The sequence below is a fragment of the Rhipicephalus microplus genome, chromosome 8 (genome assembly GCF_043290135.1).
Source record: "Rhipicephalus microplus isolate Deutch F79 chromosome 8, USDA_Rmic, whole genome shotgun sequence".
NCBI classification, from domain to species: Eukaryota; Metazoa; Arthropoda; class Arachnida; order Ixodida; family Ixodidae; genus Rhipicephalus; species Rhipicephalus microplus.
Window position 1 is genome coordinate 93,656,575 of NC_134707.1, and position 18,678 is coordinate 93,675,252.

The window sequence follows — 18,678 nt, forward strand, 5'->3', positions numbered from 1 at the left end:
CCAACCGTTAACATTCGCTGTGTGCTCGAATTCCTCGAGCCAGTCATGTGCATCCTCATATGCGTTTCCGTGGAAGTCAACCGGAAGTCGAGGGTTCAAAACAGTTACCTGGGTCGTGCTTGGGCTGGACATGTTGGGGCCAGTGCTTGCAGGCGTCGTCATGCATTCTGGCACAGTCACGCTTTCCGAAAATGGACCAAGCTCCGGGCTGAGGCCTAACAGGCGCCGGCTGCCGCGGTGAACGGGGGTGTCGATGCGCGGAAGTCTTTCTTGACCAGATGCGGGGCTGTTGTCAGGCGTCCCGAACATGTACCCAGCGCCTCCACCAGTGTCACAATGCAGAAACAGCAGCAGTCGAATCCAGGAAACTCACTTTTATTGTATTAGAATACTGGCAAACTGATCGGAAGAGAACCTCGTCTTCTTCACTCGCTGCGCGTGTTCTTCGTTGTTCTCTTCGTGCTGCATATTCAATGTGGCAATATAACGTTCCTGCTTCTGTGGGGCCAGTATTAATAGGGGTTTGAAGCGCTGACTCAATGCTACAAATAATGGGTTCTGCTATTCTCTTGCATTCATTTATTTATGCATTCATTTGTATTCAAAACGTATCTGAGTAAAACTGATAAGCAATGAAGCTATATTCGAAGCGCCTGCCTTCCCGAGCTTCTTGAGTGAGAATTGCACGAGAACTGGCAAAGAATTGAGAGTCATCGTATTACTACACTAAAATCACGGAATAGCATACCCGAATTAGCAGGCTGGATAGGTACTGCTCTCCACTTCAATGCAATCGAATAGACTTAAAAGACTTTCTACCGCTCAAAAAATTGTTTTTCAAAATGTGACACTAATGAGAAGATCGTTCATCACATCGGCGGCAACGAGCGTGCTTTTGTTTTACAAAAGAAGCTGTAATTTCAACTTAATGCCGCAATTCGACGAAAAAGACTGCTAGCGTCACTCAACAGCGATGTGGCGCAATCTACTGGTAGGACAAGAAATCCTAGCAAGCAGACCTATTTTGCTTAAAAACAAACATGCATAACCTGAACTAGTATTTTACGCACCCAAAGCGGCTAGGCTGCGACGGAGACAAGTATTTGTTTTTTTTCTCAGCGTTCAAATAGGGGTCTGTTGGCACTGCCAGCGGTGGATTCACTTCCCTGCATTCAAACGGCGGCGAAACGTGAGCACGGCCTCCGCCGCCGCAAATAACAAAAACAAAAAGTGTGTGCATGCCTTGAATTACCACTAAAGTATTTGTTTTATTAGTAAACAAAACTCGATGAAGCATGCAATGGCCGCATACGGTACAAGCTTTTTACTTTTACGTGCAGTACAATTGTCATCACCTCCACCGATCAGTGTTCAGGGCATTCATCCCACCGATGAAGGGTGACCTAACTCAGATAGCAAGATTCGGTTTTATTAATTTCCACTAACTTTTCAGAGAAACCCCTGCAAGATTATACACTTTATATCGTACGCTTGTTATTGCGACACAAAACAGGAAAGCCGTGAAGGACGGTACACAGTCGCTTTGAATTTGCTGTTCAAGGTATCAGCGGAAGAGGATACCTGCTGCAGGCGCGCTTTTCTTACGATGCATACAGCATGTTGAATGAGTGTCGTAAAATATCCAGAGCATTAACGTAGAGCATAGCCGTGTGGAGGTTTTCAATAAATTTATACCGTTCCACACACTGCTTAAAAGTCAAGCTACCGCCGACTTGTTCCATGAATATATGTGTGGTGTGCGTTCTTGAACTTTTCATCCAGAAATCTATACAAAGGCTCAAGTAACCATAGCAGAAGTAAAATATATACAGTCTCAATGGAATGTATAAAACAAACGTGGAAAGCTCCTAGCAAGAAGTGACTGAGCGAAACGTATAAGTACCTTAATTCCAAAGCTTATTCCGTATTTTCATCATGTAGGAATGATGCAGGCATTGTACGAATTTTATTTCTCACTACAAAAAGTCATTTCAACCTCAAACTTCTAAATAAAAATCACAAAAAAGGCTCACGACGAATAACCCAGGCAAAACCCAGGCACTCGGGCAGCAGCGGTAGCGGTTGGCGTAGGCTGATCCCGTCTAAACGCACGCCTGATATTCTTGCAGAAGATTATCGCTGGACGTTTTTGCGCTACCAGATCAAGTTGCATCGCAACAAACTGCTGCCACTACGGATCGCCGAGGCACGTGACCTTACCACTGACGGAGCCTACAAAAGGATCGATATCTCACCAACGGACTCACTCGGGCCGCAGCGGTAGTGGTTGGCGTAGGTGGATCCCGTCTAAACGCACGCCTGATATTCTTGCAGACTATAATCGCTGAACGATTTTGCGCTACCGGATCAAATTGCTTCGCAACAAACTGCTGCCACTACGGATTGCCGAGGCACGTGACCCTTACCGAGACACGTGACCTTACCACTGACGGAGCCTAGAAAAGGATGTACATCTGGCCAACGGACTCACTCGGGCAGCAGCGGTAGTGGTTGGCGTAAATGGATCCCGTCTAAACGCACGCCTGATAATCTTGCAGAAGATTATCGCTGGACGTTTATGCGCTACCGGATCAAGTTGCATCGCAACAAACTGCTGCCACTACGGATCGCCGCGGCACGTGACCTTACCACTGACGAAGCCTACAAAAGGATCGATATCTGACCAACGGACTCACTCGGGCAGCAGCGGTAGCGGTTGGCGTAGGTGCATCCCGTCTAAACGCATGCCTGATATTGTTGCAGACGATTATCGCTGGACGTTTTTCTGCTACCGGATCAAATTGCGTCGCAACAAACTGCTGCCACTACGGATCGCCGAAGCACGTCACCCTTACCGAGACACGTGACCTTACCACTGACAGAGCTTACAAAAGGATCTACATCTGACCAACGGACTCACTCGGGCAGCAGCAGTAGCGGTTGGCGTAGGTGGATCCCGTCTAAACGCACGCCTGATATTCTTGCAGACTATTATCGCTGGACGATTTTGCGCTACCGGATCATATTGCTTCGCAACAAACTGCTGCCACTACGGATTGCCGACGCACGCGACCTTTACCGAGACACGTGACCTTACCACTGACGGAGCCTAGAAAAGGATCTACATCTGGCCAACGGACTCACTCGGGCAGCAGCGGTAGTGGTTGGCGTAGGTGGATCCCGTCTAAACCCACGCCTGATATTCTCGCAGACAATTATCGCAGGAAGTTTTTGCGCCACCGGATGAAATTGCATCGCCACAAACTGCTTCCACTATGGATTGCCGAGGCACGTGAGCCTTACCGAGACACGTGACCTTACCACTGACGGAGCCTACAAAAGGATCGACATCTGGCCAACAGACTCACTCGGGCAGCAGCGGTAGCCGTTGGCTTAGATTGATCCCCTCTAAACGCACGCCTGATATTCTTGCATAAGATTATTGCTGGACGTTTTTGCGCTACCGGATCAAGTTGCATCGCAACAAACTGCTGCCACTATGGATCGCCGAGACACGTGACCTTACCACTGACGGATCCTACGAAAGGATCGATATCTGACCAACGAACTCACTCGGGCAGCAGCGGTAGCAGTTGGCGTAGGTGGATCCCGTCTAAACGCATGCCTGATATTGTTGCAGACGATTATCGCTGGACGTTTTTCCGCTACCGGATCAAATTGCATCGCAACAAACTTCTGCTACTACGGATCGCCGAGGCACGTGACCCTTACCGAGACACGTGACCTTACCACTGAAAGAGTCTACAAAACGATCGACATCTGGCGAACGGACTCACTCGGGCAGCAGCGGTAGCGGTTGGCGTAGGTGTATCCCGTCTAAACGCACGCCTGATATTCTTGCAGACGATTATCGCAGGAAGTTTTTGCGCCACCGGATGAAATTGCATCGCAACAAACTGCTTCCACATGAATTGCCGAGGCACGTGAGCCTTACCGAGACACGTGACCTTACCACTGACGGAGCCTACAAAAGGATCGACATCTGGCCAACAGAGTCACTCGGGCAGCAGCGGTAGCGGTTGGCGTAGGTTGATCCCGTCTAAACGCACGCCTGATATTCTTGCAGACTATTATCGCAGGAAGTTTTTGCGCCACCGGATGAAATTGCATCGCAACAAACTGCTTCCACGATGGATTGCCGAGGCACGTGAGCCTTACCGAGACACGTGACCTTACTACTGACGGAGCCTACAAAAGGATCGATATCTGACCAACGGACTCACTCGGGCAGCAGCGGTAGCGGTTGGCGTAGGTGTATCCCGTCTAAACGCACGCCTGATATTCTTGCAGGTGATTATCGCTGGACGTTTTTGCGCTACCAGATCGAATTGCATCGCAACAGACTGCTGCCACTACGAATTGCCGAGGCACGTGACCCTTACCGAGACACGTGACCTTACCACTGACAGAGTCTACAAAAGGATCGACATCCGGCGAACGGATTCACTCGGGCAGCAGCGGTAGCGGTTCGCGTAGGTGTATCCCGTCTAAACGCACGCCTGATATTCTTGCAGGTGATTATCGCTGGACGTTTTTGCGCTACCAGATCAAATTGCATCGCAACAAACTGCTGCTACTACGGATTGCCGAGGCACGCGACCCTTACCGAAATACGTGACCTTACCACTGATGGAGCCCACAAAACGATCGAAATCTGGCCAAGGGACTCACTTGGGCAGCAGCGGTAGCGTTTGGCGTAGGTGGATCCCGTCTAAACGCACGCCTGATATTCTTGCAGACGATTATCGCTGGACGTTTTTCCGCTATCGGATCAAATTGCGTCGCAACAAACTGCTGCCACTACGGATCGCCGATGCACGTGACCCTTACCGAGACACGTGACCTCACCACTGACGGAGCCTACTAAGGATCGACATCTGACCAACGGACTCACTGGGGCAGCAGCGGTAGCGGTTGGCGTAGGTGGATACCGTCTAAACGCATGCCAGATATTGTTGCAGACGATTATCGCTGGACGTTTTTCCGCTACCAGATCAAATTGCGTCGCAACAAACTGCTGCCACTACGGATCGCCGAAGCACGTGACTCTTACAGAGACACGTGACCTTACCACTGACGGAGCCTACAAAAGGATCGACATCTGACCAACGGACTCACTCGGGCAGCAACGGTAGTGGTTGGCGTAGGTGGATCCCGTCTAAACGCACGCCTGATATTCTTGCAGACGATTATCGCTGGACGTTTTTGCGCTACCGGATCAAATTGCATCGCAATAAACTGCTGCTACTACGGATCGCCGAGGCACATGACCCTCACCGAGACACGTGACCTTACCACTGACAGAGTCTACAAAAGGATCGACATCTGGCGAACGGACTCACTCGGGCAGCAGCGGTAGCGGTTGGTGTAGGTGTATCCCGTCTAAACGCACGCCTGATATTCTTGCAGGTGATTATCGCTGGACGTTTTTGCGCTACCAGATCGAATTACATCGCAACAGACTGCTGCCACTACGAATTGCCGAGGCACGCGACCCTTACCGAAATACGTGACATTACCACTGATGGAGCCCTTAAAAGGATCGAAATCTGGCCAAGGGACTCACTCGGGCAGCAGCGGTAGCGTTTGACGTAGGTGTATCCCGTCTAAACGCACGCCTGATGTTCTTGCAGGTGATTATCGCTGGATGTTTTTGCGCTACCAGATCGAATTGCATCGCAACAGACTGCTGCCACTACGAATTGCCGAGGCACGCGACCCTTACCGAAATACGTGACCTTACCACTGATGGAGCCCTTAAAAGGATCGAAATCTGGCCAAGGGACTCACTCGGGCAGCAGCGGTAGCGTTTGACGTAGGTGGATCCCGTCTAAACGCACGCCTGATATTCTTGCAGGTTAGTAGAAAGTGTCTGCAATATTATTTTGCATTCTTATTTATCACTCACCACTTCCGCTGCTGCTTCTGTCCTGAAAACTGTTTTAATTGTCTTCACATGTGTATCACTTCCCTCGAGCAAAAATGACTGCAAAGGCTTGTTTCTTTTGTAAAACAGCGTTCAGCGATAATGGTGTCATCATGCGATATGTTGACTGCAGCGGTGACTTCAACGGGACATGTAGTGGCATCACAGCTAGGTCGTTTAAGACGATGAAAGATGCGACTAAAAAGTCACTTAGATGTCCTACATGTAAAATTGCTCAAGGGAACACTGACACAGCAGGCCAATCTGTGAACCTTCAAACTGAGCTTGCTGAAATAAACAAAAAGCTGTCGCAAATGCAAGCGCTAGGAGCAAAGTTGGATAAACTGATTTGCTTGCAAGAAACGGTGCAGAGCATCGAAAGGTCAGTGCAGCATTTGTCTGATACCTACGATCACCTTAAAGATGCTGTAAATCGGCAGGAACAAGGTATGGGTGAATTACGCCACTGAATAGAGGCTGTTGAACAGTCGCAAGACGTGACATTGCTTTCAAAATTAAAAGAACAAATGGACACTCTGGAGCAGTACAGCCGCAGACAGAACATAGAAATTCACGGTCTAGCTCAACGAGAAGGAGAGTACCTGCTAACAGAAATAAATAAGATTGCCGTGCAGCTTGACCTGCCGTCACTATCTGAAAAAGATATTGACGGAATGCACCGTCTGCGAGCAAAAGAGCGTAGGGACCCTGTCGTTCTTGTGCGCTTTGCCACAAGAACATTAAAAACTGCGTGGTTCGAAAAGAAAAAAATCTCGGGAGCAAAACACAAGGTAATAAATTCTTGGATAACCTGACTCCTACAAACAAGCGGTTACTATGGCTTGCGAGAAACCGGGCAAGGGAATGGAACTATCAATTCGTTTGGAGTTCACAGGGAACTATCTATGTGCGCAAGCAGACGAATGCTCGCGCAATAGGCTCGCCACGGAAGGTGACTTAGAAAAAATTGTTTATGACTATAAAACGCCGCCTACTTCCACAATTATGGAATCCTATCACAGTGCTGCATCTTTTAACAACTTGGTAGCGAAGAATAGTTGCTTTTGTGACAAAGGGCTTACACTGTTCTATGTGAATACGCAAACCTTAAGAAATAAGCAAGTTGACATGGAGACATACCTATCGCAACTAAATTGTTGCTTCGACTTCCTAGCTTTTTCAGAGACGTGGTACGTGGCTGAGCATGAAGTCATACATTTTCGGGTTATAAGCACATTTCCGTTTATCGCTCCAGAAAACGAGGCGGTGGCGTTTCTCTGTTTGCTCGCGAATGCCATGATTGCGAAATCTTGCCTGAATTCACGTGTGTGACCGATGATTTTAAATGTGTTGCTGTAATTTATAGAAACATTCTGATTGTTGCTGTCTACCACCCACCGCAAGGTGCGCTAACAGGATTACTTCATTATATGGACTCAGTGCTTGAACTTGCTAGCACTGAGAACATGAAGAAATTTCATTCGATTATTGTTGGTGATTTCAATGATGACTTACTTTCGAAAACTAATGAAAGTATGCAACTTACTGAAACTATGTTAACAAATAGTCGTGAAAACCTTATAGAACTTCCTACGCGGATAATCCCGAGTTCAAAAACATTGATTGATTTATGTTTTACTTCTTTCACGAAAAAACGAAACATCTTCTGGAGGGCTAAGCTCTGGCATGTGTGATCATTTGCCGATATTTGCTGCGTTACAATTCTCTATGCACATTGATAGAAATCACAACTTCAAGCGTGTTATAAATAGACGAAGTATACAGTTATTTCAAACGTTACTTTCCATTGGAGATTGGTCTGATGTTTATGCGGAAGCAAATCCCTCAGCATCGTATGATCTATTTGTGTCCAAAGGGAAAGAAATATACAATGTAGCATTTTCTTTCTCCTCTGTGGTCCGGCCTAAAAGAGCTAGAAAAGAATGGGTAAATCATGAACTATATAAAAGAATTCAACACAGAGACAATATATTCAGTCACTTTTTAAAGACAAGAGACCCCCAAATATTAAAAAAATTCAAACAAGTCCAAAACAAACTCAACAGTGATCTGAAGAAAGCAAAATCTGAATACTGTACACGTAAATTTGAAACTTCTATGAGTGATGGTCGTATAATGTGGAACATATACCGCGAGCTAATAGGTTCCTGTTCGCAAAATGCGCCGACAGAGGTTGTTGTAAATTATGTTAAGTAGTGCGGTAATGATGCAGCTCATCTCTTTAATAATCATTTTATCAATGCTGGTGCTCCAACCTCTATATTTGGTTTTTGCCAAAATCGAAGTTATGAAAGTTACATTGGTAATCGTGTTGGCGAGAGAATATTTCTTACGCCTACATCTGAAAGTGAGATTCTTCCATTATTATCTCCTTGAGTAACAAGTCAGCCGCTGGAGAGGATGGCATCAAAGCTCAACCTATTAGAGCAGTTGCTCACATAATATGCGGTTCATTGGAACATATTTGCAACAGTATACTCTCCACTGGTATTTTCCCTGAAAAAAATGAAGCTAGCTTGTGTTTCAGTAATCTTTAAGGGTGGGAATCACAATGACTTAAACAACTACAGACCGATTTAGGTACTCCCATTATTTTCAAAAATAGCTGAGCGTATTATATATAAGTGCCTTAATAGCTTTCTACTGGATAAAGGTATTATTTCGGATAAACAATATGGCTTTCAAAAGAATAAGTCAGCTGAAATGGCATTATTAAGAATTAGAGATACAATTATAAGTAATATTGAAGAAAAAAACTCACCATTGGTATAATTTTAGACTTCCGAAAGGCCTTCGATTCTATAAAACATGAAATATTGCTTAACAAGCTCCACGTATATGGCATTCGCGGCGCAGCCTTAGAACTTATGAATAGTTACCTTGATTCTCAATTGCAGTATACTTCCCTGCAGGATTACAGTTCAGACAAAAGCTCGATTAAATATGGGGTACCACAAGGTTCACTTTTAGGGCCATTATTGCTTATCACGTATATAAATGATATAGTAAACATTCCACTCACAGATGAATTGATCTTGTACGCGGATGACACTAATGTGTTTTTTTTTCTGGTGCTGACCTTCAGGAACTAGAAGTTACTGTAAATTCTTGGTTAAAAGAGCTTCACCAATGGCTCTATGTAAATCAGCCAAACCTAATTGCGAAGAAAACAAAGTTTACGGTTTTTTGTTCAAAGAATAAAGAAATGAGCTACGATGTAAAACTTTTATAGTGTGGATCACAACTAGAGCATGTGACAAGCCATTGTTTTCTAGGTGTTATATTTCATAAAAATTTAAGCTGGCCAGAGCACATAAATAAGGTCCGCACCAAGGTAGCACGCTCTGTTGGTCTACTACGACGGATCCGATGCTATCTGCCTGTCAAGTTCATCAGACAACTGTACTTTTCACTTGTACACTCGCATCTTAGCTATGGCTTATTAGTATGGGGGAACGGAAACAAAACCGATATAGAAAAACTAGCAGTACTACAGCGTCGAGCTGTTCGTTTGCTTAACTCTTCAAATCAATACATGGGGTCTTCTAAATTAATGATGCGCTACAATATCCTTGACATTAGAAACTCTTACAGATCGAAGATTTGCATTCGGCTGTTTAAAAAAGTTTCTAGCTACTTTGAGACATTTTCAAACCGGTACCTCAGTTGAGACACAGGGTACAGTTTACGCCGCACATCAATAGTAATGAAGAAGGCCAGGACAAACTATACTATGCAAACTATTGAGTATGAAACTATGTCTTTATGTAAGATGTATTCTAATGTTGTTAAATTAGCAAGAAGTTGTAGAATAATTCATGAATTTAAACAGTCAATAATGAACATGTTTCTTGCTTGGGAATTGGATGTGTTGTGTAAATGTTAATATCTTTGGTTACTGCATCAGCATTGGCAATAAGTGTTACTGTAAGTAAGCATTACTGGTCACCGCATTGTTATGTTCTTGTTGCTTAGTGATTATGTTCTTGCTGTTATTATATCATTACATTCATTACGTTCTTACTGTAATTAGCGAGCATCCTCTTATTGTACTAGTGATTATGTTCATGTTGACTTATTGTGTTCTTGTGAAATTGCAACTTTCGAATCCGCTGTCTCTGCTGCCCCAGCGAGGTACGGCCTAGTGAGGGGGTTTAAGTCTTCCTTTTGCCTTACCTCGCGGGCAAACCCTGTATGTGTTATGCCCAAATAAATAATAAATAAATAAAAATAAATGTAGGCCAACCTGAATGAAAGCGTGGCATAACGTAAGTACCTAATAAGCTATATGCCAACTATAAAAGCTGACAGCATGCTAAAGAAAACATAACTTAACAACTACGTTAAAACATAAGTGGGCTAAGGCAAGTTTGCAATTTATTCAGATTGGAATTACTCAAAGTATGACAGCTAGAATACTTACTTTAAACGATGAATGCTCAATCACCATATGATTATATGTGATAGGGCAATAGTCTCTCTACAGCCGTAGGAAGGCATGTCTATTGTTCACGTAAAAAAGTGGTGCTAAACGAAGCATCAAATGAAATTTAGTATGACGCCAAGGTCAACCTATATTGCGGAGTGCTCGCACAAGGCTATCTGTATTATTGCATTGCAATTTCTACACTCAACTTAAAGTGAAAAAAAATGCGAGGGCCCCTTCCATTAGCGGCGCAAAGATTTACGGACAGAGGAGCTGATCGCTTCTTAGCTGGCCCTGTTTATACAAAGTGGTGCAAAGCGATAATGAGTTATACAAGGCATTTGCAAGAGATGGCTAGTTCTATTCGAGTTCAGCGCAGACCCCTCTCGGCGTTCCGGCCACACTACATGTACTACAACGTGGTTTATTTTGAACAAGTCGAGTCCAGCTGCCTGGGAGTGCACCACGCTGTCAACCTGTAGCAGAACCTATTACACGTTAGAGAGCCATAAGTCGTTTTTTTTTGGCTTCTGCACTCGCAGTGATGCGAGTTCTGTTCATTGTAGCACCTATCTGCTAGTTCAAACTACACTCTATTGGTAAAAATTTGTACCAGTTATTTAGCATCATCGAGTTTTAAATAACGAGAGTTCGCAATAGTTGTTTAAAAGGAATTCTATAAGAACTCAAGGTCTGTTTTCAAAATGGCTGCCTTGCTATTCATAACCTTACAAAGTGTAAAACGACTATTTACAAAAGCATTACTGCTCTCATCAAGTATTAAGTATTTTTGTACAATAGTTGTGAAATGTGTTGCAAGAACGCGTACTTGATTGGTCTAAAGCTAGATATTGCATTTCGTGCAAAGTGAAGCATCTCAAACACCCAGAAAAACCGGAATATTTTAAAAATATTTTCTTCCAATGTAGAAAAATTTTCATTGCTTGTATACTGAATTTATTAACTGTGTAAATCATAATGAAGTAGTTTATGTCAACCGTACTATTACGCAGGCACAGCGTACTACAAAATTTTTCATTTCACACATTAGCTGACTCGAGTGTTAGGATGTGGGTTCTTGTATCAATAGGCACCATGCAGAAAAACGGAGAACCCAGGAACCCGCACCTTGCTGTTTGGCCTCTGCAGTTAGATCACTCATGCTGGCCTGACATTTAGGCAGTGTGGCAACGGCTCAGTTTTCATCATAATTTTTGCATTTCAGAAACAAATGAATACACAATGTACACATTCCCATACGTACTAGATGAGTGCGCTGTTATAAAGAAGCAAACAAATACAAGTCGAGGTACGTAAACACCCATATCAAGTATTTTTTATGCATATACGTTTAGTTGCCGCATATGCCAAGTTGTAACTGTTATTGAAGTTTCCAGGGGAGGTTTATTTTCGGTTACATTCCTTTAGCAGCTCTTAAAAAGGTGCACATTCTTCGTGAGAGAGGCGTCCAACTAGAGGCGCAATTCTCTCTATCACATGAACTATAGGAGCAATCATGCAGTTATTAGAGGAAGAGTCCCAAATTCTAACTACCCAATAGTATTTGGGTCGAAGTGTGAGTGATCAGCCATTTTCTCTCTCTACTAACATACACACATGAAGTCATGCATGTGAAATAGAAAGAGAAATAGATCCTCCGCCAAAACTGAAAAGCGCCAAAACCAGAATGACTTGCTTGGTTGAAGTTTTTTTTTTGTCGTAGGCAGAAAACTGCTCTCGTGCTAGCCTTCTAAAAGCTGGCATCAGCCCGCCTCCGCACAATCTAGATAAAAATAAAATCTCGCAATGCATTGTTTTGTCGCAATCATCATTATCAGACTCACTAAGGCCCCTACACGGCAAGGCCCTCTCCTATTATTCCAACTATGAATATGGACCTGCGCTTTCTTCATTACGTTATACCTCGATAATTTATCTCCAAACGTTCAAGTCATTTTGGCAACCATCTGCTTCATTGCATTGAATAACACAGACAAGAATAGTTCGGAGAGAAAACAAAATGGTCACTTGAGTTCCTTCCAACTTCCCAGAACGTCGTCTGGGTGTGGTCTGTGAAAAAAAAAAAGTTACTCTATAAGTATCGCTCCTTCTGTGCGGACAAACAGACAAATGTACAGACATACAGGCAGACCAAAAGTTTTGAGTAGAAGGTCGCCAAGAAAGACTATCCTCTTTAAATGTAACTAAGCTGCAACCTTCATTTTGCTGTCAACGCGGCCTTTCAAAAGTAGCCAGTCTGGCGTAAAGTAGCCAAGTATGGCAGCCCTTATATGGACAATACTGCTACTGTGATTGTGCCGTCAACGTCGTAGAGTGCACAACCACATAAGCCACTGTGTGCGAGTGGGGAACCCATCGTTGGTGCCTCCAAAGAAAAGTGTGAATTTTAGCAGAGATATCAAATTAATTGAGACGAATAAAGTATAAACTTATATCTGTGTCCTGCATAGTGTCACACTTCAATTGATACATTGTAAAAGTATTTCAGTGCTAAGACAAAAAATTTCAAGTGCATTTTAGTATGGATATGCAGATACTCAACAGTATTCCTCAATTGTCATAGCGATACACTGGCATGCTAAGACTGCTCCGCCCTGTACGTAAACCTTGGAATGTAGTCTTGAGAATAGCTGTCTCAAACAAAATCATACGTGCTTATTCATGTGCTCAAATATGAGGCTGAATACGTAAAGACTGAGGGATGTTAGCACGCTTGTCTTCACCTCGGTAAATTCCCCCTGGCTACATTCATGCATGTTTGTTCAGCACGTGCATATTTGAAGTGCTAGGGTAGACTTATCTCAAATATGAGGCAGATAATGATGCTTTTGTGTTTTGTCAATGATTTATTGCATTTTTGCGGTGATTTGTACGAAAAGCAATGACGTCATTGCTCTTTAGAGAATCTGTGAAGATATGTTCATCGAATTATTCTTATATATTAGTTACAAGTTAGAAATGAAAATGCCCCGCCGCGGTGGTCTAGTGGCTAAGGTACTCGGCTGCTGACCCGCAGGTCGCAGGATCGAATTGAGGCTGCGGCAGCTGCATTTTCTATGGAGGCGGAAATGCTATAGACCCGTGGGTTCAGACTTGGATGCACGTTAAAGAACCCCAGGTGGTCGACATTTCCGGAGCCTTCCACTACGGTGTCTCTCATAATTATATGGTGGTTTTGGGACGTTAAACTCCACTAATCAATCAATTAGACATGAAATATGGTATTATGTCTAAATATTTCTTAAGTGATGAACCCAGCAGCACGCGATGCATATTATACAAATTAACAATCGTAAATATATTACCAAAACGAGACAGCGCACAAATGTATGTTTTCATTAAAGAAAATACTGCAGGAATGAAGCTGGTTAAACGATTGATTTGAATACTTTTCTTTTCCAAGAACACAAATGCCCAAAAAAAAATCAGCCAGAAAATTCCTCTCTAACTTTATTGATGAACCGATTATTACACCATTGCGAGAAATGCTCCCTTATGAGTGTCGTTACATCAGAGAAATTTGAATCGCACTGCTTCGTGCCCTGATTTGTCAAGGGGTATATCAATGCTCTCCTCGTGTTCGGTTGTGCAATTTTTTATATATTTTTCTGGCGCACTTCTGCCGGGAGTGAACTCACTAGACACCTTGCTAAATAAATATACGGTGTAAAAGTTTTACACACAGCCGCCCCGATTTAAATATTGTGCTGCCCATGTTCCTAATGTACAGAAAGTCACTGGGCTACACAGCAGATTGTTGTTTACAGTGCGCTGTAGAAGACACGGATACACCATACAGTGTTGCCTGTGCTTCCCAATTAGCCGAGGCGCAGCATAAAGTGCGACAACGCGATTATTTGTTAGAGAATATTTCATCAGTGAATGCCTTTTCACAGGACCCAACAACGTCTGCGAATTATGGGTGAATTACAAGTTCTTTGAAAGGAAACCTGAAGAAGTCCACCTCTGCACAAAGAAATTTCAAAATCATTGCAAAGTTTCGAACGCTACACGCTACAACATTGAAGACTGCCATGCAAGTGTGGGTAAACTAATTCTAATAGCATAAACAGCGTCACGCATTCTTTACAAACAACATAAGTAGTTGTTAACAAGAACATTTTCTCAATAAATTTATTTGCAACCATTTTCTTATCATCTGCGTGCTTCCTTGATATGTACATATGCACTTATACATTTTTTTGCCGCGCATGTGTGTTCATGATTATATTTAACTTCAGAAAATACGTCAGTTATGTTCAATAATAATTGTTCGGGTTTAACGTTTCAAAACCATATGCTTCAGATGTGATTCAGCTGCTTTGTCACAAATAGCTAGAACCATGCTCTAATACTTCACGGAATGCACTGAATTGTCTTTTTTTAATTTTAGCATTTTCCCACCAGTATTTTACCATCTTAACTAGATGATATGCTTATTTTATTTATATTTGAACAGTTACAAGATCAGTTAAAAAAGCTAGTATTATTTACTGGTATTACTCACGAAAACTTGTCACATCCCTCAATACACTGATCAAACGCTTAAAAAGAAGAAGGCAAGAGACAGGCATCAAAGACCAACTAATCATTATAGACAAACACAACCTTGTATTACATCGATTATGTAAAGTAACGAATCAAAACCTTCCTTGTCTACATAAAAGCTCGTCGCTCTGTTTCCTAGCAAGCAAGCAAACCACATTGTGCACCATTTGGTGCAACCTTGACGAACTGCGCGTGCGCCAAAGAAGGAGCAACGAAAAAAAGTTAGTGCAAAGCCCCGCCTACCGAAGATAACACTTCGCGCATCTGCCACGCCCAAACTGCCTGGTGTGACGGCTACAAAGCCGCGGCTAGACCATGGCAACAGTATGCGAGCAAAATATAACCACGGTAAATGTGATGCTAAAGTTGGAATAAAATGTTGCCTACCAACTGTAGATCGGTTAGAAATACGTCATGAAATAGGCAACAAGCGCTTTCCTTGCAGGGCGCCATAAAAGAAGCTACCTATAACCGTGTCAAGCACACATACAAACATGTTCCTTGCTCCTTGGGAGTCATGTACAAGATCCTGTTATAATAATTTTGAAATATTAATTTGAGCTGATTATGACACGTAATTTAGGCAACAAGCACTTTCCTTGCAGGACGCCATAAAAACTCAGCTTTCCATAACCATGAAAAGCACATTTGCAGAAATGTTCCTTCATCCTCGGGAGTCGTGACAGCATCCTGTTCTAATTATTTCAAAAAACTAAATTCAGCATAACCCACGACATATTCACGCACACAAACACACCTCTTTGGCCACTACTATACTATATATCAAAGTGGTAGTGGCTGAACAGTTTGACATAGTGATAGTTATGAACAACCACCTTCAACGACCCGAGATCAGCCATGTAGGCCTATTTTGCTTAACCTGGAAACAAAGGACGAGTATTCTCAAGCAAGTGCCCCCTGATGCTTTTCACATCACCGTATGGTTCGCAGTTCACAAGAAAATCAATGTACAGTCTTTCTCACACAAAGGAAATCTAAGCCTGCATAACATCACGGTGTGCCACGGGCACTGCAGTCGCACGTCGGCAGCAGCTCACGCGTGCGCAGACACTTGAGGGGCGTACTTTTGGACCTTGTCATGCGCTACAGCTGCACACCACTATATGGTTGGCCGCACCACGTGTAATGCGCTCCGATATTTCTGCTAATTGTGAAACAGGCTGTAAATATCAGCAAACAAAAGCCGAAGAGTCCAAAATGATCCCACTACGCTAGACCATACGGGTTTCAAGCAAAACTCCAATGCATGACTTCATTTTCACGAGTTTTTTAAACACTGCCAGCTTAAGCACCCCAAATTCCTGCTTCCACAAGCAAAACACGCTAGAGCTTTTTCAGTTATTCCGAGTGTACCGAACGTGATCTCCGTCGCCAAGAGAAAAGCTTGGTCTAGCCACTTGCGGCAATGCCTACACAGTGACGAAGACAAAGTCCGTGCAGGCGTGAGGAGGTACACGCAGGCCGTGTACTAAGGCAGTTGGTCTTTGTCATTTGATGTAGCAGTGTCCTTTTTCCTCTACCTGCCTTCAGCCAACCGAGCCAAGCTTGGTTAACCTCCCTGCCTTTCCTCTCTATTTATCTCTCTCTCTCTCTCTCTCTCTCTCTCGTAGTTCGGAATAACATTCTAGAAGATTCTACCAGACACCCGAATAGAGCCAAGCAATGCTGGTGCGCCTATCACCATGGCGCGATTACCAGATACGATCACTCCGGCGCCCTGCAGCCTTTCACCGCCGGAATTGCCCGAATTCAGATCACATCACTTGCTCCTGGTGGGTCACATCAGTACTACTGAACTTTGTCTACTTCCGCCTGTAACGTTCACTTGACGGGACCATCACAACCTTATCCTGGAACCCAGCGAGTGATCTCATCGGAGTATATATTGTGACACAATGCACGTATGTCTAATAATTTCATGGTGAGCCCGCCTTGCAGTCGAATGTCGAAACCTCCGAGCCTCAACTTAGGCTTCTGTTGTGTTCTAAGTGGGTAGCGTTGTCGACGCGCAATTAGTGATGTCCGATGGAAGACAACGGAAGCGCGCCGAGAGCCAGTGCTATTAATGGCGGTCTCCTACCAAATTAGAGTACACGCTGACAGTGGTGCTGAGAGAGATCGTGTGCCGACAGCCCACACCTAAGTAGGGAGCCTTCATGTGCGTGCGTCTCTGTTATTTAGGGTGGTGACAACTTCGATCATGGTTGCTTTCAACAGGCTAAAACGGCCGAATACTTGACGGGTTGCCATGTTGGTTTTCGGAGGTCGCTGATTCACGTTGAGGGCAGCATGGGTTTCAACGAGAAGAGAAGGTTTTTTTATATATAGCAAGTTCTGAAAGATGGAGGGTTGTTTTCTGAAGTGACCCGCCGTTTTGTAAAACAGGAAAAGCGTGTTCCTTGACTGGAGTTGGTTTAAAATACTTTTAAAACAGTTCGTTCTTTCCGCTGGTACACCCACCGCATTGGCCGAGTTAGGATATTTCGGTAGCCTATATATGCGAGAAGGAGAACCTCAATGTCACTGTCAACCGATTTCAGTGTGTGCGCGGCATTCCTGAGGCCAATTCACCTTATCACTGCAGACACCTCGAAGGTTTTTTAGTGCAAGGCTCGAGACAATGCTGTATTATATGACGGTACCTATAGCGACAGGCAAGCCAGATCAAACAACCGGGTAGCTCGCGATATTCTCTGTAAACCACTTAAGTAGCCTAGCCTGTTTCTCATACCTTAAACATTGCTTTTGTCCATAATACAATTTCGTGCAGATAGTGTACTTTGTGAGAACGAGTCTGTAGAATGGACTGCTTAAAAACCCTACAAGGTGTTAGCATTGCCAGAAAATAGTAGGGAATTCAATCATATATCTACATGCATGTTGACATTTTGTGGGATGATGCGCGTGTGTACGGGACGAAGAGGACAAAGGTTGGTCTCCGCTCGGTGTCTGGTGAACCAGTCATGACGCTGCTGCTGGTTTGAAATATATTTCATTCACAGCCTCGTTGATACGGCGTCTCTTTTCTTCCGTAACATATTTGGTGAAGGTGGAACGTTCCCCGTCCTCACCACAGAGCTTCAAGTGGCTGCACCGTCCAGCCTCCGGCCATGGCTTCCATTGATAACAACCCGTCACCGCATTCAGCTGGAGCGCCAGCTTCTACGTACCATGCGATGTCCCACCCCCGTGATCCTGGCATGTTCGCCGCCCAGCCTGGCCATGACGTTTACTACTGGCTCCGTATGTACGAGCGCGTTAGCCTGTCTCACCGATTGGACCCTACCATGGTGCTCGCTAACGTAATCTTTTACTTGGATTGCACTCCGCGTGTATGGTTCGACCCTCGTAGGCCGAGCTCACCAGCTGGGACATCTTCAAGGAACGACTACCCGACATCTTAGCGGAGCCGTCCGGTCGACAAATGGTTGCACGACAAGAACTCGCCACCCGTGTACAGTCATCAACCGAGTCGTATGTCTCGTACATACAGGACGTGCTCGCGATGTGCCGCAAAGTGGACGAGCAAATGACAGAGAGTGACAAGGTAGGCCACATATTCAATGATATCGCGGACGCTTTCAACTTGTTCGTGTACAACAATGTCTCGACTGTCGATCTCATAATTAAAGAATGCCACTGCTTCGAAATGTCCAAAAACCGCCGAGTATCGCCTCAATTTTCGCTGCTCCCA

The 18,678-nt window shown here is 44.2% G+C and overlaps 1 protein-coding gene across 1 annotated transcript in view; it reads left to right on the forward strand.

The window, feature by feature from the left end:
- Positions 1 to 14,565, forward strand: part of LOC142761790 (uncharacterized) — a 48,501-nt gene extending 33,936 nt beyond the window's left edge. Inside the window, exons 4-5 of the mRNA XM_075870685.1 lie at positions 11,620 to 11,703; positions 14,312 to 14,565. Of these exons, the coding sequence (XP_075726800.1) occupies positions 11,620 to 11,703; positions 14,312 to 14,484 (257 nt within the window). The 3' untranslated portion in view covers positions 14,485 to 14,565. The remainder of the gene's footprint in view (positions 1 to 11,619; positions 11,704 to 14,311) is intronic.
- Positions 14,566 to 18,678: the final 4,113 nt, after the last annotated feature.